This window comes from Nomascus leucogenys, chromosome 19 (assembly GCF_006542625.1).
Source record: "Nomascus leucogenys isolate Asia chromosome 19, Asia_NLE_v1, whole genome shotgun sequence".
Classification (NCBI taxonomy): domain Eukaryota; kingdom Metazoa; phylum Chordata; class Mammalia; order Primates; family Hylobatidae; genus Nomascus; species Nomascus leucogenys.
In genome coordinates this window covers 11,122,315-11,146,036 of record NC_044399.1, presented here as the reverse complement: position 1 = coordinate 11,146,036, position 23,722 = coordinate 11,122,315, and the positions used below count along the sequence as shown (strand labels likewise).

At 47.9% G+C, this 23,722-nt stretch overlaps 1 protein-coding gene across 2 annotated transcripts in view; it reads right to left on the bottom strand.

Annotated features, from left to right (window-relative positions):
• GREB1 (growth regulating estrogen receptor binding 1) overlaps nt 1-23,722 on the bottom strand; it is an 86,272-nt gene that overhangs the window by 17,726 nt on the left and 44,824 nt on the right. For both annotated transcript variants that reach the window (XM_030800186.1, XM_030800188.1), the window contains exons 16-22: nt 22,179-22,315; nt 13,939-14,278; nt 12,356-12,471; nt 9,663-9,862; nt 8,234-8,323; nt 6,192-6,823; nt 4,094-4,196 (exon numbers count right to left, since the gene is read on the bottom strand). In XM_030800186.1, coding sequence (XP_030656046.1) covers nt 4,094-4,196; nt 6,192-6,823; nt 8,234-8,323; nt 9,663-9,862; nt 12,356-12,471; nt 13,939-14,278; nt 22,179-22,315 — 1,618 coding nt within the window. The remainder of the gene's footprint in view (nt 1-4,093; nt 4,197-6,191; nt 6,824-8,233; nt 8,324-9,662; nt 9,863-12,355; nt 12,472-13,938; nt 14,279-22,178; nt 22,316-23,722) is intronic.

The following is a 23,722-nucleotide window of genomic DNA, read 5'->3' as shown; positions in this document are numbered from 1 at the left end:
ATGCGTCGCTAAACAACACAGAATATGTTCTGAGAAATGCGACATCAGGCGATTCTGTCACTGTGCTAACATCCTAGAGTGCACTTACACACACCTACACGGCACAGCCTGCTACACACTAGGATATGTGGTGTAGCCTACTGGTCTTGGGCTACAAACCTGTGAGCACGGGTGTCCAATCTTTTGGATTCCCTGGGCCACAATGGAAGAATTGTCTTGGGCCACACATAAAATACACTAACACTAATGATAGCTGTTGAGCTTAAAAAAAAATTGCAAAAAAAAATCTCACAATGTTTTCAGAAAGTTTACAAATTTATGTTGGGCCACATTCAAAGCTGTCCTGGGCCACATGCAGCCCGTGGGTTGGACAAGCTTGCTATATAGCACGTTATTGCACTAAATACTGCAGGTAATTGTAACACAATGTGAAGCATTTGTGTATCTTGGCCGGGCGCAGTGGCTCCTGCCTGTAACCCCAGCACTTTGGGAGGCCGAGGCAGGTGGATCACCTAGGGTCAGGAGTTCAAGACCAGTCTGGCCAACATGGTAAAACCCCATATCTACTAAAAATACAAAAATCAGCCAGGCATGGTGGTGGGTGTCTGTAATCCCAGCTACTCGGGAGGCTGAGGCAGAAGAATCACTTGAACCCAGGAGGCGGAGGTTGCAGTGAGCCAAGATCTCGCCATTGCACTCCAGCCTGGGCAACAATGGCAAAACTCCATCTCAAAAAAAAAAAAAAAAAAAAAAAGAATTTGTGTATCTAAACATAGAAAAGGCATGGGGGAAATATGGTATAAAAAATGTAAAACGGTGCACTGTACCGGGCACCTGCCATGCACGGGGCTTGCAGGACTGGCAGTTGTTCCCGGTGAGTCAGTGAGTAAGTGGTGAGCAAATGTGAAGGCCTGTGACATGGCCGTGCGCTACTGGAGACTTCACACTCTCCTCTTAGGATACACTCGATTTATAAACGATATTTTTCTTTCTTCAATAGTAAGTTAATCTTAGCTTACTATAACTTTTTTACTTTATAACCTTTTTAACTCTTTGTTTTATCATAACACTTAGCTTAAAACAAACCCATTGTACAACTGATCAAAAATGTCTTTTTTCTTGATATCCTTATTCTATGAGCCTAATATTTTAATTTTTCTACTTTTATTTGTTGTTGTTGTTGTTGTTTCTTGAGACAGAGTCTTGCTCTGTCACCCAGGCTGGAGTGCAGTGGCACCATCTCGGCTTACTGCAACCTCCGCCTCCCGGGTTCAAGTGACTCTCCTGCCTCAGGGGAGTAGCTGAAATTACAGGCACATGCCACCACATCCAGCTAATTTTTGTACTTTTAGTAGAGATGGGGTTTCACCACGTTTGCCAGGCTGGTCTCAAACTCCTGGCCTCAAGTGATCTGCCCGCCCCGGCCTCCCAAAGTGCTGGGATTACAGGCGTAAGCCACGGCGCCCCGCCCTACTTTTAAAACTTTTTGTTAAAACTAAGACAGACAGACAGACAGACAGACACACACACACACACACACACACACACTCGCCCAGCCTTTACAGCATCAGGATCATCAATATCATTGTCTTCCACCTCCACATCTTGTCCCACTAGAAGGTCTTTACCGGCAGCAATCACGGAGCTGTCATCTCCTATGAGAACAATGCCTTCTTCTGAAGTATCTCCTGAAGGACCTGCCCGAGGCTGTTCTACAGTTAACTGCTTTTTAATAAGTAGAAGGCGTATATTATAATAAAAGTATGGTAAATACATATACCAGTAACAATTGTTTATAATTATCAAGTGCTATGTACTATACATAATTGTATGTGCTAGACTTTTGATAGTACTGGCAGTGCAGGTTAATTTACACCCGAATCGCTACAAACACTTGAGTAATGCCCCTTGCCACAAATTCCGATGACTACGATATCACTAGGTGATAGGAATTTTTCAGTTCTCCTAGAATCTCACAGGACCAATGTCACAGATGCAGTCTGTTGACCAAAACACCATTACGCACGACTACATTTTAAATGTGCACAAAGGATGATGCTTGGAGTGGAATTGTTATTGAGTCTGTGGGCTGCTGGGAAACCCCACTGTACCTGCAAGGCTCTTGACACATATTCCATTTTCAGGAATGTTCTAATGAGGCAAGAATGTGCATTCAGAGCTATCTCCATCCAGAGCAACAGCCTTGTGCTGTTTGCTGTGAGAATGGCTTTGCTCTCCTGTCCCTAAGTCTGACTTCCACTCCGGCCAGAGTCCTGACCCAGAGTACCTCAGCCCTATGCTTCACCCCAGCACCATCCCCCCAGGTGATCGCACTGGTGGCCAATACTAGCAAAACCTGCATAGCTTCCTTTCTTGCCTCTATCTAAATGCCCCCCAGCCAATATGGCTCAGCTCCTGTCACTCCACCTATAGAAAGCCTCTTGGAGCGCTCCAGCCCAGGGGCTTCTCCCTCCTGATGCCAACAACATTCGTAGCCCAAATCGCACTTTTCTATTTGCCATGTCTCATCTCACATGGTGATCATTGTAGTCTGTGGTGCTTACTAAATGTCTGTCAACTAAAAGGCAGAAAAATCTAGTTGGCCCAACTCAAATTATAAAACACGTTGATTATATTAAATACAGGTCCTAGTATAGTACGCACATAGGCAGAGTGCATGTCCATAGGAAGGCAGGGTAGAAATGCCTATGAGTATTTAACAGGTTTTGGCCAAACACAGTGGCTCACACCTGTAATCCCAGCACTTTGGGAGGCTGAGGCGGGTGGATCACTTGAGGTCAGGAGTTCAAGACCAGCCTGGCCAACATGGTGAACCCCTGTCTATACTAAAAATACAAAAATTAGCTGGGCGTGGTGGCACATGCCTATAAATCCAGTTGCTCCAGAGGCTGAGACAAGAGAATCACTTGAACCTGGGAGGCGGAGGTTGCAATGAGCCAAGATGGTGCCACTGCACTCCAGCCTGGGCAACACAGCTAGACTTTGTCTAAAAAAAAAGTCTTGGTGCTCTGTGTGTGTCACATTTAATCCCCATAAAACCCTATAAAACAGAAATTATCCTTATTCAACAAAAGAGATAAGATTTAAAGAATGGGCTTTAACACTGAACAAACTGGGTTCAAATCCTGTCTTTATCACTGGTATGTCCAAGAAAGACAAATTCAGCAGGGCTGCAGACTTCATCTGAAATGTGGTTCCAAACTGTGGGGAGACCTTAGGAAACTCAGAGCCAGGCTGAAGAGCCTCTCCTTTCCTGGGAGGGAAGGCCGAGGGCTGGACGGGCTTCCTTGGCTCCAAATTTTCTCCAAGTCAAAACTGAAGCACAGTCGACAGCATCTCACCAAGTGCCCTTCAGACACTGGTGCAGCTGGCTGGCAACCTCTCCACAACACAGACAGGACTCGTCTGACAAGCTCTCTCTCCCAGCACAGCAGATTCATTGACCAGACCAAGTTTATGAGCCACTGCGAGGAGGGATGAGGAGGAAACGGGGGACGTTATTTTACATGAGCACAAAAGGGGTGCTCAAAAAGAAGCTGACCTTCATCAGGGTAAACTCTGTTCTGGAAATGAGAACAGGATTTTCCCCACATTTCACGTATTTCTATTTTGCCCCAAGACACTGACCTCCCTGCTCAGCTGCCTGAGCAGGAAACCTCTTCTAGGGGTAAGTCTGCTTTGCGGAGGCAGCAGTCAAATCTAATTCCCTCCAGCCCTGCCACTACTCAGCTGGGCTCCTAAGCATGTGATTTATCAGGAGAATGGAACATCTATCTCACCCTGGGCCTAGGAAATTAACATGGTAACTTGTGCAAAGTATCTAGGTCAGTGCTCCACATGTGGAAGGTACTCAGTAAACAGTCAGCTAATAATCATAATTGTATCACTGCAGCAAAGGCCTGATACTGAGAAAAATGACTACAAGATAAATAGCACCCCATACAAGGTCATTGGGATGAGTCTGATCATGAATCTGAGAATTCCGTCTAGAAAGTGAAATATAAAATTAAAGTCACTTGAGAAAGTGATGAAGGTGGTTCCAAGCCCACATATCCCCAAACAGATAACTCACTGATATTGATCTCCTCCTCGTCATAGACATCCACTTCTGTGAGCCGAACAAGCATCCTGGACAGGACACTGAGGAACTGCAGGTAGGCGCCTGTCTTCCCGATCTGTAAAGGTATGGGAGTTAAAACCCCCAGTGAGGAAGCCCCATCCGCCTGCCAGGCACCGGCTGAACACCTGGCATGGCTCCTGACATCTGCCTCACTTAAAGATCCTGTCTTTAAAATGAGAGCCCCGTGGATGCAAAGATATTTGAAGGGAACAAGTGTGGCAGGTGGACAAATGGACTCCCACGAGCATGAGGCCTTCCTGCTTAAATATTGTCACAAATGCATCTCTGGATTTTAACCAGCCGCATTTTTAAGCTGTTAGAAATAGAACTTTATCATAAGCCAAAGAAAGCTGCTTCAAAAAAATAGGATACTATAAACATGTCTTATGAATCTTGCAAATTGCTTGACTTAATCAATATGTCTGTACAAGACAGCAAAATTCATTGTATAAGACATAAAAAAAAAGTGCTTCTCGTATTTCTCCTTCTAAACCCAGGAAAAGAACAACTTTCTTCTTCTTCCTTCTCCTGCTTCCTGTAACATAGAGTTCCCTGCTTCCCCAGCCCAGCTTCAGGCTAGCATACCTCCTATTAATCTTAGTTCATTTTGGTTATTACTGATTGAGAAGTACCCATGGTCTGGCCCAGTACCCTCCCTGTACCCCTGTATAAAGAGCCACTACAGGCGTGGGTCTCCTGGTTCACGCCTGTAATCCCAGCACTTTGGGAGGCCGAGGCGGGCGGATCACGAGGTCAAGAGATCCAGACCATCCTGGCCAACATGGTGAAACCCCATCTCTACTAAAAATACAAAAATTAGCCGGGCATGGTAGCATCCGCCTGTAGTCCCAGCTACTCGGGAGGCTGAGGCAAGAGAATCGCTTGAACCTGGGAGGCAGAGGCTGCAGTGAGCTGAGATCGTGCCACTGCACTGAAGCCTGGTGACAGAGCAAGACTCTGTCTGAAAAATAACAATAATAAATAATAATAATAAATAAAAGAGCCATTCCAGGGATGTGCTTTCCAAGCACCAAGCCCAATGCCTGCTTCATGCTACAACTCAGCAAATGCCAATGAATGGAAATAACTAACTTTACAGAGGAAAATATGACACCCAACCACAGGGAAGCTTCAGAGAAAATATCTGCAATACAGATGATAGACAAAGGACAAAAATCTAATATCTAAAGCACTTCCACAAATCAACAATAAAAAGTCAAATGGCCTAAAGGAAAACCAAATAAGAAAAAACAGAAAATCACTGAAAAAGAAATATCAATGACCAGTAAAAATACAAGAATATGTCAATCTTACTAGTAAAACTGTAATGTATTATTTTTCACCCATCAAAGAGACAACGATTTTAAATTGATAATCTCCAATAGTGTGAGGGTATGGAAGAAGGGAGACTCCTTGGTAAGAAACATTTTCTTTTGTCCTTTTTAAATCAGAAAAAGTAATATTGTTCATTCTACAAGTTTAAGAAACAAATGGATACTGAACCACATCCCAGCCCCAAAGCCCAGCTCTGTTCCAAAGAGCAGATCCCAGTCTCCAGCCCTCCGCCTCCCCACATGCTCACGCCCAGGAGATTCTGCCATTGAGAGGTAAAATGGACTTTTGCTGTTAAGGAAACACCATGCATTGGGGGAGGGCTGAGATGGGGAAACAGAACCCCTAGTTCTCCGTTCATGGTTGACCGAAACCTTCCAGTGGAGAACCCAGAGTTTTGTTTCTATTTGTTAAGAGAACACGCGCAGTGGCCGAGTAAGATGACGTGGGGTGAGGAACCATAGTCTGATACACCCAGAGAGGTCTCCTACCCGCCCCCCACATCACACAGGGGAGGAATGGAAGCCACCAGCCCTGAGTGGCAGATGAGACCTGCCCTCCTCCCTCCAGTCCACCCCAGGCCGTCGGAGAAGATTCCACCATGGGAAGGGTGAAAGGTGAAGACGTGGGTGCGGTCACCCCCAGGCCTGCCCTCCAGATGGGAGTGTGAGGACCCCCCCCAGTCTGGGGCTGTGCTGGGGCAGCGAGCAACACTCACCTGAGGGGGGCCGCTGAGCAGCAGCCTGCGGGGGTGGAAGCTGTCCACGCGGCCCTCGGCCCGGTTGCCGTAGTCCATGTGGCTGGGCCGGGGCACCGTCCACTGCCGGTAGTAGAGGGACTGCTCGGTGGATGTCATTGTTTTGCTGAGCAGGGGGCGGAAAGAGCTGGCCCACATGACCGAGGGGGAGGGCAGGAGGGAGGCGGCCTTGGGCAGGCCGCTGCTGTCAGTGGACACGACCATGTCGTACACGAGCTTGGGCAAGAAGACGACGGGCGGCTGGCGGCAGGCCTTGGTCAGGGAGCACTGGGAGGCCTGCAGGACCCACGTGCCAGCAGTGGGTGCCACGGATGAGGAGGATGCACCCGAGGAGGAGGACAGCTGGGAGCACGACGAGGTGACCGACACCTGGATGCTCCTCTGGCCGGTGCTGAGGCTACCGTCAGGCTGGGGCGTCAGCCCGGGGCTGTGTCTGCTGATGGCCGACGGCGGCCCCTGACTTGCCCGGGGCCTCTGTTTCTCACCAGGGGCTCTGCCCTCCTCTGCGGGGCTGCAGGGCTGGGGTGACCTGGCATGCTCTCCCTGGGGGAGCGCTGTGGGCTGATCCGAGGACTCGCCACCAAGCGCTGAACCTGAGGAGAGACGAAGCTGGTCAGGGATGTCCTAGAAGGTACCTGTCCCAGGAGTGACCCGTCCCAGGGGCGATTTGTCCCAGGAGTGAGCTGTCCCAGAGCTTGCCGGCGGCTCCTGTTTCTGCCCCAGGCCCCCTGTACTGTTTCAGGCAAACAGACCCAGTGGTTGCAGCGCTGGCTTTTCTGACTGAGCTCCTGCCGATGAGGCGGGGCTGCTTTCAGTCCCAGAGCTCTGGGCTGAGGGTGAAGAGGCTCAGTGCTGACTCCATCGGGGGCGTCTGGGAGGGAGACCCCAACCACCAGCTCACTGTTGTGCACAGGCGCGGGAGGTGAGGGGAAAAGAAGGGCGGCCCCAGATGCCCCCTAGCCAGTCTCCTGGTGGGCTCTGACCTCTGACCTTTCCCTGTCCCAGACCAAACAGCAGCAACTCTCAGCCGCTCCCTCAGCCACACCTAGGCGCCCCCCGGCCCCCACAACAGGAGCCTGTGGCCACCGCACGCACCCGTCCCCGCACCCAGGCCCTGTGCGTCTCGCCCCTGAGCCTCTCGGCCCTTAAGGCTTCCTGCACTTGCAACACCTTTCGCAAGGCCCGACTGAGGGTCAGCTGCTCTCTCAAACCTGTGGTAACCTCACCTACCCTGAAATCTGCCCTCTGCCTTGGGACAAAACTACAGACTTCTTCATATGTGAAGTGAAAATGTGTGCAAAAAACTACTGCAAAATAACACGTCTTTTATGAGAACAATGAGTTCGTTCCCTGAGGTCAGGTCTACATCTCATTTATCCTTCAGTGCTGATCCAGATAGCAAGTAGGCCCTCATAATGCTTTTGGCGGGAAGACAGGGGACACTCTTTCATGTTCGTGGTCCTGACTGCTCTCGGAGACAGAGGGACCCCTTAGGGCAGAGACCGTGTGGAGCCTGTGGTTGGTTGCCCACCCGCTGTGGCTCTGGCTACACGGAGGGCTCATCAGCTTGTGTTGCCTTTTGTTGCTCTTCCCCCAGTGAAGTCTCCATGTCTACTTCTCTCCTTGCGCTCAGCTCCTCTCCCCACAGGGCACAGGGTTTTCCCAAACCAACAACGGCAGGGAGAACACCTGGGGACCCGCCCCTAACACGGCCAGGACTCAGCCTGAGGCCGCAGCCACAGTGCGGGGCAAGGTCCACAGTCTTCCCCTGAGGACAGGGGCAGCGGAACCCTACAATCTTGCTTCGTCTTCAAGTTCTCTGATCCCAAGTTCACCAGAACATTTACTCTCTAGAGAGTCCAGCGCTTCAAAGATTTCCTTATCTTTCCAGTTCTGATGGAAAATAAAGGATCAGCAAATAGCCCTATATAGGTTTCTTTTCATTCTCTGAAACCTCAAAAATCAGTCCGCTAGTCTGGTCCTTCCCGCATGGGAAGACTCACCGGACGCCTTGGAGGAGAGGGACGAGGATGCTGAGTCGTGGGAGCGGGACCTCTCCCTTTTCGTAGGGCTTCTCTTCTCGGAGGTGGAGCCTGTTTCAAAACACACATGCTGAGAATGCACCGAAATCACCATCCCTGACGTTTGCCCAGCACTTTGCAGTGTGTAAAGTGTGTTCCCATGCATCACGTCTCCCCATCCATTCACTCATTCACTGCCATCCTCCAGGCCCCCACCATGGACAGGGCACTGAGGAGCCAGGAGGGAGTGGGCTGCGGTGCAGGGAGGCACTCTGGGTGCAACAAAGGCTCCTGCCCATGAGGCATAGCTGCAAGCTGGTGGAGGAGATGCAAAAAGAGAGGGGTTGGGGATCCTGGGGAAAAAGCAGGGCATCTCCTGGAAGAGGGGGCATCTGGCCTTCGTCCTGAAGGTCCTCAGGGCTTTCCAGGGAAAGTAGAGAAAGGAAAACTCCGAGCAGCAGGAAGGGCGGCCGAGCAGCGCAGAGGCCAGAAGGGCAGAGCACAGCCCGGCCACTGCAAGTTTAATGCGGGCCAGTGCCCATTGCAGTGGGTGCTGTGGGTAGAGAGGAGCAGATGGTGAAACTAAAGAAGGGGGTCCTGAGATGCCAGGGAGCATGGAGACATGCAGCAGATACCCACAAGTGAAATAATTAAATCAAAGTCTCTGCTGTGCTTCGAAAAGATGGCTACAGGCAGGCAGGACTTTCCATCTACATTTTACAGATGAGCAAGGAGAGGCTAGGAGAGGTCCCACAGTCAAGACAGAGGAGGGAGACGACAGACCTGGGCTGGTGCCCGCACCCACCTCCTTCCACTCCACACACTCCACAAATGCTTTCTAGTTTTTCTATGATTGTCTACGTCTTTCTCATCACATTGTTGACTATAGTCAATGCCTTACGATGTTATCATTTATGTGTCCTATTAAAAAGATGGCATCAGATTTGAAGAGTCTGCAAATGAGCCTGTTTTCATAAATCTTAAAAATGGACAGCACGCTGTTGGCTTGATTCACAGAGGAAATAAGCAAGCAAATCACACTAGGTCAGAATTCCACCAGTGAGTGGAACAAGGAACTCTAAGAAATTTTCAACTTGAACTCTAAGAAATCTTAATTTTTCTTCCTATTCTTTCAGAATTCTAGAACTAGGAAAAACCTATAGGGATTTCCATTTTCTCACACCACCAAAAGAGATGGGGAGAAAACAAGCACAATCTGAATTCAATGAGAGCTCTGCCATTTCATCCAACACTGGAGACCTCTCATCCAGAGCTGCTGTCCAGCAGACAGGTCCCAGAACCCTGCTGAACTGGAGACAGCTGTCTTCATAAGCACAGGCAGCCTCAAAGCTCAGAAGCCAAGAAAGACATGCAGACAGGGACACGTAGGCTGAGGGCAGCCATCCCTCACCTTCTGTCCCCAGCTCATCATCCTCATTGTCTGTGCTGCTCAGCTTCTCTGCATCACTCTCCAAGGCCTCGTTCCTAGCCCCCTTCTCCAAGGGAACCTCGTTGCTCACAAAGTAGGCAGCCAGGCCCAGCTCCTGCTCCAAGGCTGTTCTCACCAGGCAGGAGGAGTTTATCAATCGCAGGTCACAGTACCTCAAAGACCTAGCAAGACACAGAAGAAGGTGTCTGTTTAGTGCCTTCCACAAGTGGGGTGCTGTTCCCACTGCTGCAGGCAGCACTGATCAGGACCATACCCCACCTTCCTGGTGAGGACCCAAGGACTCGTACAAGTGCAAAAGCCAACAGTGTAACTGGGAGCTTGCAGCAACAAATTCAGTATAACAGTAAATGTTGGGGACACCCACTACGCATTTAGCCCTGTGCCGCACTAACTTTTGGGTCAGATAAAAAAGGGGCTTGCAGCACTTTGGGAGGCCGAGGAGGGTGGATCACAAGGTCAGGAGATCGAGACCATCCTGGCTAACACGGTGAAACCCCGTCTCTACTAAAAACACAAAAAATTAGCCGGGCATGGTGGCGGGCGCCTGTAGTCCCAGCTACTCAGGAGGCTGAGGCAGGAGAATGGCGTGAACCCGGGAAGCAGAGCTTGCCGTGAGCCGAGATTGTGTCACTGCACTCAAGCCTGGGCGACAGAGTGAGACTCCATCTCAAAAAAAAAGGGGGGGTGGGGAAGGGGGGGCTTGAACCTGAGCTCTGCTACTTCCTAGCGACAGAAGCTGTGACAAGCTGCACAGCTTCTCTGAGGCTCTGATTTTTTCATCTGAAAGATGGGAATGAATATTAATAACCATCTGGCTGGGCGCGGTGGCTCACGCCTGTAATCCCAGCACTTTGGGAGGCGAAGGCGGGCCGATCACTTGAGGTCAGGAGTTCGAGAACAGTCTAACCAACATGGCAAAACCCCATCTCTACTAAAAATACAAAAATTAGCCAGGTGTGGAGGCAGGTGCCTATAATCCCAGCTCCTCGGGAGGCTGAGGCAGGAGAATCACTTGAACCCAGGAAGCGGAGGCTGCAGTGAGTAGAGATCACACCACTGCACTCCAGCCTGGGCAACAGAGTGAGACTCCATCTCAAAAAAAAAAAAAAAAATCTAAGTCCACTGTGATAAAGATTAAATGTAATCAGTGGGCATTTAATTATTCAATCCAAGTGAACACATGCCAGGGTACTAGATGCTAGAAATAGAATGGCAATCAAGTCGGACACCACCAAGCAATGCTATCTGTGAGCAGCAGAGGAAAGGCCAACCCCATGCGCAGACTTGCGCAGCAGAAAGACAACCAAGCCAAAGGGCTTAGAGAGGGGTACGTGAGGGTTCCAACAGGGCTCCGAAACTTACTGCTCATGTGACCTCAGGCAAATGATCGTTCATTGACTCAGCCATAGAACAGGCTGGTGATACTACTGCAGCAAGGAGTAAGTTTCATATGAAAAGTCTATCATGATGCCTGGTACAAAGAAGGTACCAGAAGTTGCCTGCTACAAAGAAGGTAACAGAGGGTACCTGGTACTCAGCAAATGCTTGCTAAAATTTAAAATAGAGTAAGACATTGTCTCAGTCCTTAAGGAGTTGAAGAAGAAAAGAATTAATCCATCTGAAACAGCAACAACCAAGGTCAAACGTTCTGGAGCCCCTTCCCCTGGCCCATGAGTATGCAGCATGCACAGGGCCATTTGCTGAAGTGTGGCGTGGTCCTGGGGGAAGGAGCCAGGCCCACTGCCGGCCAGACTGGCTTAATCTCAGTAAGCCTCAGTTTCTTCATCTGTAAAATGGGACTACTGAAATAGCACCTTTCCCCCAGGATTAAGGTGAGAGTAAAATTAGATAAAACATAAAGAGGAATCTAGGACAATGCCCGGAACATAACAGGAACTGCACTGATGTCGGCTTTTGCTATCTTTTGCTGGCCGTCTGCTCTTCTCCACGGGTATGAAGTCTCTAAAACCCAATCTGTCACCACCAATCCAAGAAACTGCCTCACAGGAGGCCCAGTGACCCGAGTCTCGAGTGTCTGCATGTCTGTGTGGTGGCCTAGAGACCCCCCACCCAGGGGACATCGAGTGGATGCGTGGCTGAGACTTTCCAGGCTGTGATGGCTTCACAGGGACACACCTTTTGAGACAGTCCACTCTGCGCTGGAAGAACCAGCTCTTCCCGAGCAACGTCAGTTGCCCCCACTCCCAGAACGCCTCCTAAGCCAGGAAGGCCCAGGCATTGCGGCAGCCTAGGTACCAGCAGGAACTGTGGCTGCAAGTCCTGGAGAGGATGCCGTGCTGTCCCAAGCGGAACTGCCACCCCTAGCACACACAGAGCGCCCCACGGGGAGAAACTGAACTCAGGAGGCATGAACTCCTGACTCCAGCTGCAGAGCCTCCACCCGCAGAGCCTGGCAACAGCCGTCACCACGAGCCCAAACAGTGCCTTTCTGAGAATCAGGAAAAGGGGCACGGGCCTCAGACGCACTCAGGCCCCTGCTGGGAGAGCCATGATGAAGGCGTCACCAACGGGGCCTGTGAATGCGACTGGTGCTGCCCACCGTCAGGGCACGGCAGCCCCCCTGACATGCTCCCTGAGGGGGCCCAGGCAGCCAGCTCCTCAGAGACCCCCAGGGGCATAACCCCTCCACTCACCTCGGCAAGGACTCCCCGTGCGGGTCCATCCCACTGAAGATCAGGATGCAGGGCAGACCCTCCAGCTCCAAGTAAGTCTGGGGTCTCCAATCCACATCCTCGATTTTCTGCCACATCTGCAGATAATGAAAAAGAAATAAAGCCACAGATGCCTCCCTTCCCAACCAGCCCAGCTCTGAGGAAACCTGATGGCCTCCCACACCAATTTAAACTCCTTAAACTACATCTTCTGACCAAAAGGAAATTTCTTTAGACTGCAAATAAGCACACCATCCACTTGGCCACCGTATTTTCAGTCGTCTAGAACATGTAGACTAGCCAGCCAGAGCATGTTCAAGACATCCCTGTCAGCTGACCAGCTCCATGAAAGAAAGTGTGTGTTGTCAGCTGCTCCTCACGTCTTTTTTTTTTTTTTTTTTTTTTGAGACAGAGTCTTGCTCAGTCACCCAGGCTGGAGTGCAGTGGCACAATCTCAGCTCACTGCAACCTCCACCACCAGGGTTCAAGTGATTCAAGTGATTCTCCTGCCTCAGCCTCCGGAGTAGCTGGGACTACAGGTGCATGCCACCCCATCTGGCTAATTGTGTATTTTTAGTAGAGACAGGGTTTCTCCATGTTGGCCAGGCTTATCTTGAACTCCTGACCTCAAGTGATCCGCCCACCTCGGCCTCCTAAAGTGCTGGGATTACAGGCGTAAGCCACCGCGCCCAACCAGCTGTTCCTTATGTCTTGCCTGTGCTCTCTCCTGACAGTGTCCTCCCTTTCATTCCTGTTTTCCACTCATTTGCTCTTTCCCTAAACCTTTTGCATTTTGTGTCACCTGCAGGTTGAGTGAGAACCTACTATGGGCCAGGCGCTGTGCTAGGCTTTGGGGGCTGAGTTCTGTGGGGATGGCCATTGCCCCCCACCATCTGGGAGAGGGGCTGGATGACAGGCAGGGAGCATGGCACTGCCCTGGGCATGGCAGAGGGGGAGGGTGGCTTCCTGAAAGAGGAAAGACACCAAGCTAAGTGCTGCAGAAAATAAGCAGGGCAGCTCACACCTGGAACCCAGCACTTTGTGAGGCTGAGGCAGGAGGATCGCTTGAACTCAGGAGTTTGAGATCAGCCGGGGCAACATGGAGAAAATTTTTAAAATTTTAAAAATTAGCCGAGCGTGGTGGCACACGCCGGTGGTTCCAGCTACTCAGGAGCCTGGGTGGGAGGATCCCTGGAGCCCAGGAGCTCAAGGCTGCAGTGAGCTGTGATCACGCCACTGCAATCCAGCCTGGGCCACAGAGTGAGACCCTGTCTCAAAGGGGAAAATAAAGAAGCATCAACTAAACAAAGAAGAGAGGAAATGGATGCCTAGGAAAAAAGAAAGCAGGCTGCTGCCCAGAGGTCTAAAGTCATAAGGCAATGCTGCAGGGGTGTGGGCGTGCTGCTGGGACGGAGGGCAGAGGTGGGGAAGCACAGAGAGGAGGCTGGGGGGTGGCTGGGTCTAGGGAAGCCACGCTGACCACGCTGTGGGGTTTGTGACACTCCCTGCCTCTGGCGGGCCCCTCAGCTCTCCCAGGTACCCCCAGGCCCGCGCTCAGCACCTACCCTGAGCTGCTTTACGAAGTGCTTTCCCACGGTGACACCTGAACTGGGACTGCCCAGGATGATCTCAAAGTGCTCCTCAAGCGCCAGCCGGGCCCGCACGTGGGCCAGCCGCTCATAGGCCACGGCCGCCAGGGGTGAACAGGGCACCCGCAGCAGGACCATGAGCCCGTGGCCGCAGGGGCACTGCTTTGGGGAGTTGAGGAGGTTCTGCGTGATTTCCAGCGTCTCCACCGACGTGTAGTTCTTCATCTGCGGGAGGCCGCTCACGGCCATCAGGGCGGCTGCGTAGTGCTGCACGAGAACAAAGGTCCTGATCACCGCACTGTGCAGGCGGGGGAACCTGCAAGGAACACAGAGAGACCATGCCTGTGACGGCCACGCCTGCCAGCCTGCTGCTGCCAAGTCACCCAAGACATCTGTCACTCTAGCACAGGCAACTCCGGCATTATACACAGTTGTGTTGCCTCTAGAAGGTGGTTGTGGGAACCTGAATGAGAAGCCTTCTTTAGAAACCAAATTATACAGTCCTTTGTTTTTTCCAGCTGGGAAACAAAAACATAGGTCTGGTGTTACTATGTTTTTCCAGCATTTGGCACTTAGTAGCTGCTCAGTAGATATTTGTCCAATGAATGAGCAGATGAATAAATGGTATAAATGCCTATTTTGTCTCTATCAGCACAATGTGCAGTTCTACTAGAAACAGGAGAACCACCAGCAATCAATGTGGAAATGCAGCTATCGGAGGCCCCAGTTCTAAAGGCACATCTCTGTGTTCACTTGGATCACAGTGAATTATTAGAAATATAACTAAACGTATTTTAATTTGACAGACGAATTACAAATCAGAACATATCCAGCCAAATCAAGAATCCCAGTTTTTGCTTCAGAAACTGTGGTTACTATATGCGTCCCCACACAAAGGTGGTGGCTGCTCCCACAACCACCCGCTCTCCTAGAGTGGCTCTGACCCATTAGTCAAACAGACCCCGGGGCACCAATGGAAAAGCCCAGGTCCCTGTAGATGATGGTGTTTCTCAACAGGAATAAATAAATTGGTATCCAGTTTATGCACCATGTTCTCCTGGGTTGATTGAGCTGGAATGGGTCCTCCTGACTCTGGCTTTTTGTAGCAAAGGTAAGGTAGTTTCTCGACCTACAAAAATGAGTACCATACCGTGGCCATGCCACCCTGTGAGTTCTATCAGGGCAGCCAGCTCGCCTTCCTACAGCACCTGATAGCATTTCTGACATTGCGATGACATCCCTGCTCCTTCTTCCTGACCATCCTCCTCCCTTTCTTCATGCTTTCTTCAGCACTTCATCCACTACACAGGTCACATAAGCTGGAAGCTGGCCTGGCAAGCTTGTCATTACCAGGGCTGTCTCAGGAAGGTATAACTGGTCCAGAGACTCTGGCATGAAGGGGACTCAGCAGCCCAGGGACTGCTGTACCTACCCCTGATGCACCTGTTAAATAATGCCCAGGAAGTGGATTGCCTGAGGTCAGGAGTTTGAGGCCACCCTGGCCAACATGAAGAAACCCTGCCTCTACTAAAAATACAAAAATTAGTCGGGCATGGTGGCACATGCCTGTAATCTCAGCTACTTGGGAGGCTGAGGCAGGAGAATCGCTTGAACTCGGGAGGTGGAGGTTGCAGAAGCCAAGATCATGATCACCACTGCACTCCAGCCTGGGCCACAGAGCGAGACCCCATCTCAAAATAAATAAATAAATAAATAAATAAAGCCCAGGAAGAAAGAAAGAAAGTGCAGTAGGGAAAATGGGCTTTGCTCAAAGGACAGAGACTTCTGCTTCTGCCAAGATGGAGCAACGGGATCAGGTTTATCCTCCCATCTGAAACAGCTGAAAAACTGAACACATAAATGAAACAACTGCATTTCAATACACGGGACATCAGGCAGTGAAAGACAGTGATCCTAACGATGTGAGACAAATTAGGTGAGTCCCCCAGCTTCTGCCCACAGTTTCTGGGATGTACTCAGGAAGAGGGAAGCCAGCCAAAGCTTGGTGGTCTCCCTGAGTTGAGGAGAGGTATTGGATTCCAGGAAAGCCAAGGCAGCTAGAGATCACAGGGCATTGTACCAAAGAGAAGAGATCTGCAGAGGGTCTCCCTAAAGTCTTCAGCTGACATGAGCAGTGCACATATGTAAGGAAATGACCCAAGGCCAAAACAAGAATCCTTTGGTTGCAAATGAATTAAAGGGAACAATGTCTCAGGTTCATGTAGGGCTGGGAATAGTTCCTGTTTCCACAGCCAGTATGGAACACCTCGGAGTCATGAAACATTGCAGAGTACTTACTCAAAGGATTTTGTCTCAGTAATGGGGAAAGTTAGCACTACATTAAATACTGCTCTGGTCCTGCCTAACAAAATTTAAAACCAAGACCTGGAAGGATTAAACTATGTGCAAGTAACTTAGTTGTATCACAAAAAAATTCAATATTTATAGACATACAAATATATCTAGCACCCAACAAGGTAGAATTGACAATGTCTGGCATTCTCTCAAAAATTACCAGACATGTAAATAAGCAGGCAAATATGGTCCATAATAAAGGGGAGGGGGAACAAATTGATCAATAGAAACTGACTCAGGAATGACACAGATGACAGAATTTACAGATGGCAAAATTAAAACAATTATTGTAACTACATTCTGTATGGTTAAAAATCTAGAGGAAAGACTGAACTTGTTGAGTGGAGATATAAAAATCACAAATTAAATTCTAGAGGTGAAATCTTCAATGTCATAGATACAAAGTAAACTAGACCCTGAATTCTCATGGAAGCTATGATCTTTGTATGTGACCTTGCCCTGCCAGCCACAATAGACTGGTTCAGGTATGGAAACCCAACTCAGCTGAGCCAGTCTTCTCTTGGGAATTTTCAAACGATAAGAAAGAATAAGTCCCCCTCTGGAATCTAGAGACTGTGAGGCTCAGCAGCAAGCAGTGGTAATGTTTTTCAGTGCACGGAGGAAGGCATTATGCAGTGAGATACAATAAAACCACCATACAGATACCAAAGATAAAACAACACAGTTTTGGCGGTGTTTGAATACTTAAGTTGTTAGGTATCTCTGCTGTTCTATGGTTTATTTGTTCAACCTTTCCTATTACTTTATGAGTCAATACATCCCTCTCTTTTTCTTAAAAGAGTTCAAGTTGAGTGTCTGTTACTTGCAACAAAGAGTCCTGATTAATAAACACAATATGTATCATCAATGTGTATGTACATCAATGCACGTGACACCTCAAATTGTCTTTTTTCTCTTAGGAATCTTGTCATAAAACTGTGCTTTTGTAAGATAAATATATATATATGTATATATATATACACACACACACATACATACACTGGATGAAATTGGCAGCAGATTAGATAACACAGAAAATAAGATTAATAAACTTGAAAACACAGCAATAGAAACTAAAATGTTTCAGCACTTTGGGAGGCCAAGGCAGGAGAATCACTTGAGGCAAGAAGTTCAAGACCTTGGCAATATAGAGAGAAAAAATTTTAAAAAATTGGCCAGGCATGGTGGCTTGCACCTGAAGTCCCAGCTGTTTGGGAAGCTGAGATGGGGGGATGGCTTGAGCCCAGGAGTTTGAGGTTACAATGAGCTATGATCATGCCACTGCACTTCAGCCTGGACAACAGCCCTAAAATATTCTTTCTCTAAAAAATAATAATAATAGGCCAGCCGTGGTGGCTCATGCCTGTAATTCCAGCACTTTGGGAGGCCGTGGAAAGCAGATCATTAGGTTAGGAGATCGAGACCATCCTGGCCAACATGGTGAAACCCTGTCTCTACTAAAAATGCAAAAATTAGCTGGGCGTGGTGGTGCGTGCCTATAATCCTAGCTACTCAGGAGACTGAGGCAGGAGAATCACTTGAACCCAGGAGGCGGAGGTTGCAGTGAGCCAAGATCGTGCCACTGCACTCCAGCCTGGTGACACAGTGAGACTCCGTCTCAAATAATAATAATAATAATAATAATAATAATAATAATAATAAAACTAAAATCAAATAGCAATCAATTAAAAGGCAGAGATTGTCACATTTGATAAAAAGCAAGACTCGGCTATAAGCTGCCTACAAGAAACCAAGTTTAAACACAAAAAGAGAAACATGCTCAAAGTAAAGGGATAAAAAATTATAATCTATAGTAACACTAGTCAAAAGAAAACTAGAATAACTACATTAATACCAGAAGAGATTATAGAGCTATAAATAATATTCTTTGGGTCGTTTGAAAATAATAAAGGAGTCAGCTTATCAACAGGCACTTCATTAAAGATGATACACAAATGGCAGATAAACATAGGAAAAGATGTTCAAAATCGTTAGTCACTGGAGAAATTAAAATTACGAGCTACCACTTCATACCTATTAGATGAATAAAATGTAAAATACTGACCATACCAAGTGCTGACAAAGATGGGGAGCAACTGAAATTCTGATAGGAATGTAAAATGAATGACAGCTGACCCTTGAATAACATGGGTTTGAACTTCAAGGGTCCACTTGTATGTGGATTTTTAACCAAATGCAAATAAAAAATACAGCATTTTCTAGATGTGAAACCCATGTACACGGAAAGCTGACTTTTGCTTACATGTGGGTTCCAGAGGGCTGACCATGGGACTTGAGTATGCATGGATTTTGGTATGTGGGGGACAGTTCTGGAATTAAACCCCCGTGTATACCCAGGGACAGCTACGCTTTGGAAAACAATTTGGCAGCTTGTGAAAAAGTTAAACATACACCTATCAAATGGCCCAGCCATTTCACAGCTAGGTGTTTACCCATGAAAAGTGAAAGTATATGTCTATACAAAGCTTTGTACATGAATGTTCACAGCACCGTTATCTGTAATAGCCAAAACTGAAAACCAACCTAAATGCCTCTTAACCAGTAAATAAACAAACTAGTATGGCCATACGATAGTATTCTATTCTAGAATACCAGCAGTAAAAAGGAACAAACTATTGATACATAAAAGAACATGGATGAATTTCAATATAATTATACAGAGTGAAAGACACCAGGCCAAAAACAGAGTACCTATTGCACAATTCCATTTCTATAAAACTCTAGAAAATGCAAACTACATTTCTACAGTGGGAAAAAGACAGGAGGAAGGAATTACAAAGGGGCAAGAGAAAACTTTTTTCATTACCTTGTGGTGACCAGTCTATACGTGGATCAAAATGTAAATTGAATACTTTAAATATGTACGGCCGGGCATGGTGGCTCACGCCTGTAATCCCAACGCTTTGGGAGACTGAGGTGGGCGGATCATGAAGTCAGGAGTTCAAGACCAGCCTGACCAACATGGTGAAACCCCATCTCTACTAAAAATACAAAAATTAGCTGGGCGTGGTGGCGGGCGCCTGTAATTCCAGCTACGTGGGAGGCTGAGGCAGGAGAATTGCTTGAACCTGGGAGGCAGAGGTTGCAGTGAGCTGAGATCGCACCATTGCACTTCAGCATGGGCGACAGACTGAGACTATGTCTCAAAAAAAAGAAAAGAAATAAAAAAGATATGCGGTCTACTGGCTGTCAGTTATTCCCCATTAAAGCTGCTGTGTAAAAAAAAAAAAAAAAAAAGCAGGCTCTGGTGCCCAGCTCCAGACAGTACCCCCAGGTCAGGCACAGAAATGTACCCTAGCTGTGGATCAGCAGAGAACTATGCCCACCCTTAAGCCTCTGTGGTAGGTACTAAAGGAAAAAAGTTCCATAGACAATACATTAGAATAAAAATAGGAGTTGTCAAAGGTCTAGATCTTTTGTTTTTAAGTTATAGTAGGTTTGTGTCCAACTGACAGTCCTACAAGCAGTTTTCCCAGCCATGTGCTGGCGTTTATGACACATGGAGGACTAACAGTCTGGCCACTCACATGGTGGCAAGAGGCAGTAACCCCATGTTCTAACCTTTATCTCCTTCTGTTCAAATGACCAGTTTCAAGAGAGTTCTCCAGACAAATGATTCCTAGTAAAGACAGTGCAGTATGGTGGAAAGATGTCAAACCTGTCTGCAGTCCATGATGCCACCAACAGGCTGCATGAACTCGGGCAAATCACTCTCCCACTCCAGGCTTGTTCCCACAATTATAAAATGAGGTGGTTGGGCCAAATAATTCCTAGAAGTTCCTATGATTCTCCATACTTCAACAGTCCAGGGTTTGATATTCTCTTTTCACCCAGTGAGATGTAAGATTTAATCTCTGCAACACTTCTAGTGTAGCAGAGGGGAAGAGAGAAGAGAGGATGATGATGGTGAATAATGGTGGAGGTGGTGGTGCTAGCAGCCAACAGAAGCATGTAATGTGGGCCAGGCCCTGTTTCCAATGGTTTACGTGTATGAATCCATTTAATCCTTATAGTATCTCTGTGATGTAGGTGTTATCATCCCCAAAGAAAATCGAGAAACTTTCTCAAAGTCTCACAGCTGGTTAATGGCAGATTCAGGATTCAAACCCAGGAAGGATGATTTTGGAGCCTGAGCTCTCAGCATGCAACTGTTACTGAATGTGCGTACGTACATTATCTCATGAAACTCTAAGGAGCCACTAGGAAGGTGGATTTGTTCTACAGGTGAGGGTACAGAAGTTTAGACAGGTTAGATGATTTGCCAAGGTTAAAACTAATAGAGAGTAATCCAAGATGTATTGGCATGGTGGTCACAGCCTACCCTTTACTAGCTGTGAGACTTTGGTCAGTATGGCTTGGTGGCTACGTGATTTTGGAGCCAAGCAAGCAGGGTTGGGGTCCAGTTTCACTATAAACCCCCCACGTGACTTTGGACAAGTCGCCTAACTTCTCTAAGTCTGAGTTTCTTCATCTGAAAAAGGGGGATAACAGTATTTCCTATCTCGCTGTATCACTGTGAGGATTATTTTAGGTAATAAATATAGAGTACTGAGCCCAGTGTCTACAACATACTAAACACATCATGTGTGCTCACTGTCTGAGGAGAAGCAGAGGAAGGGCAAAGGCTGGTTTTCTTGCCTCAACGTGAAGTCTTGGAGGGCTACTTCACGCAGCCAGTTGATGAGAGCTCAGCTGTCCATCCATGCGCTGGAGAACTGACCTGATTAATTTCTATCAGTGTCACAGAACTGAACAGTATCTAAGAGATTTAGTTTCTCCAAGAGTGTTCTGGGAAATTCTAGTCCCACGAGCTACTGGACACATCTCTAGCCTTCTGGAGAATTATAGCATGCATGGATGTGCTGAAGGCTCCAAGAACTCTCATGGAAAAGAAGTCCTTTCCTTAAATGTCTCTCAGACACGTTTGACCATGGAACCCCTTTATGCTTAACAGCTATTAGTATCCAGCCAAAGCAGTACACCTTGGAACATAGCTTGAGAAGGATATGCCTAACTTCATCCCTTGGTCTGCAAATGAGAAGAATGAGGTTCAATAAGAAAAGCGGGCAGAGACCAACTCACGCTGACAATCAGTGGTATTTTGTTCAGTGGCATTTTGCTTTGCATTAGATCGTCTATAAAACTTGGCCTGGCTTTACCACGAATAAACCATGTGGTCCCTGGCAATCACGTAGCCTGTCTGAGCCTCAGTTTCATCTATAAAATGAGGTCCGTTGCGACAGGGTTAAAAGGGCTGGCTGTGCAGTCAGAGTGACTCTGGGTTCTCACCCAGTTCTGTCACTTGCTAGACACGTAGCCTGAGCAAGCTATGGGGCCTCTCCAAGCCTCAGCCTCTTCATTTGCAAAGTATGGATAACAGCAGCAAGTGGCTCAGACAGGCAGTGAGGATCAAATCAGATAATGAAAGTAAAGTCCATGGAAGAGTGAATGGCACAAAATAAACATTCAAGACATGATACACATCGGAAATAAAAACAAAGCTGACTATGATCATCACTCCAGTTTCTTTTAAAGCTTTGTTATCTTCCTCCCATTTTCCTACCCTCCATCGGCTCGAAAACATCATTCCACATTCCAGCATATTTCTGCTCGTTGTCATCTCTAAAATTTTCTAGAGCAACAGCATGACAAAGATATCACTGACCCAGAGGGATTCAAATACAGGAGAAGGAAAAAAACCAGGGTACATTTAGTGGAGAAACTGAGTTGCTCAGGAAGGAAGGACCTCCCTTCCTGGAAGTCCCTGGCTGGCTAAACGCACCTCAACTTGCCCTTTAAGCTACTGAGCACTTCTAGTAACTTAGAAGAGAAACAAGTACCTTTTTCCTAATGCAGTGACCATGGCCTCAAAGGAGCTATCGTATCTGAGCAAGGGGAGGCTGTGTCCTGAAAGGGTGGATTCGATAAACTCCGACAGCCCGAAGTACTTCTTATTTTCATGATATAAGTCCACTCCCTAAAACAAAGAAGAGCGTCTGTCACTCCAACATTGCACTCGCAGGGACGGTCAGAGGTTCCTGTGTCAGGCCTGTGGATGACCTGGGTTGGCAACTTCATCTAAATCGTGCCTACTGTGCAGTGGCTTGGATGGCATTTTATAAACTTCTTCCATCTGCAGAAGCAGAGCACAGTACCTCCCATACATTAAAAATGGTGTGTCCCCATTGCTCGGGAGTTTTCCATTCATTTGGTCCCAATGTTTTTACCAAGAAGAAAATCAGCCTATCTTATTTTAACATATCAATTTCTTTGTTAAATTTGCTTCTTTCTACAATCTTAAGCTGGTTTTAGGAATAGGCAAATCAACCGTCTTGCATTCAGTTGCTACTAAAAATCAATAGATGAAGAAAACATTTATCTAGCCAATTTTACTCACAGCGACATAAAATTCCAAAGTTGGAGGACTTTGCTGAATATATAAAGGGATGAAAACTCTACCCCTAAATAGCACAGTGGTTAAGGGCCAAGCCATGGAGCCAGTGGCCTGGGTCATATCCCAGCTCCACGACTTTCTAGCTGCCTGGCCTGAGGCAAGTGGCCCAACTCTCTCTGTCTCATGTTCCCCATTTGTAGATGAGAACTCATCCTAGCACCTGCCTCTTGCGTGAGCTCATAGCACGAAGCACTTTGGGCAGGGCGTCCCTGGCTCATGGGAAGTGCCTTACGAACAATGGCTACCCCCACCACGGATTCTCAGTCCACAGGACGGAAGCCAGGTATTTTTTAAAGTTTCTCAGAGGATTGCAAGACACTCCAAAAAAGTCTCATCTCTTACGTTTACTTATTCTTGTGTAACTAACTACAAACCACCCAGAATTCTCAAATTACCAGGATTGTTTTAGTCTTCTATTTTGATGAGAAAATGTCAGGTGATGGCCGGGCGCAGTGGCTCACGCTTGTAATCCCAGCACTTTGGGAGGCCGAGGCGGGTGGATCACGAGGTCAGGAGATCGAGACCACGGTGAAACCCCGTCTCTACTAAAAATACAAAAAAAAAAAAATTAGCCGGGCGTAGTGGCGGGCGCCTGTAGTCCCAGCTACTCGGAGAGGCTGAGGCAGGAGAATGGCGTGAACCCGGGAGGCGGAGCTTGCAGTGAGCCGAGATTGCGCCACTGCACTCCAGCCTGGGCGACAGAGCGAGACTCCGTCTCAAAAAAAAAAAAAAAAGGGAAAATGTCAGGTGATAAGCTAAAAACTCACCAAGTTTTGAGGATATGTGTGTAGTCTGAGGAAGGAGATTCTGAATCTCACCACTTAAGGATGCAGGATAGGGAAAACAGGAACCTTCCTAGGGCTTCTGGAGACATTGAGCGTTGCTCTGTATGGAGCCCAAAGCCCCCAGCGCCCAAGGGCTCTACCTTCA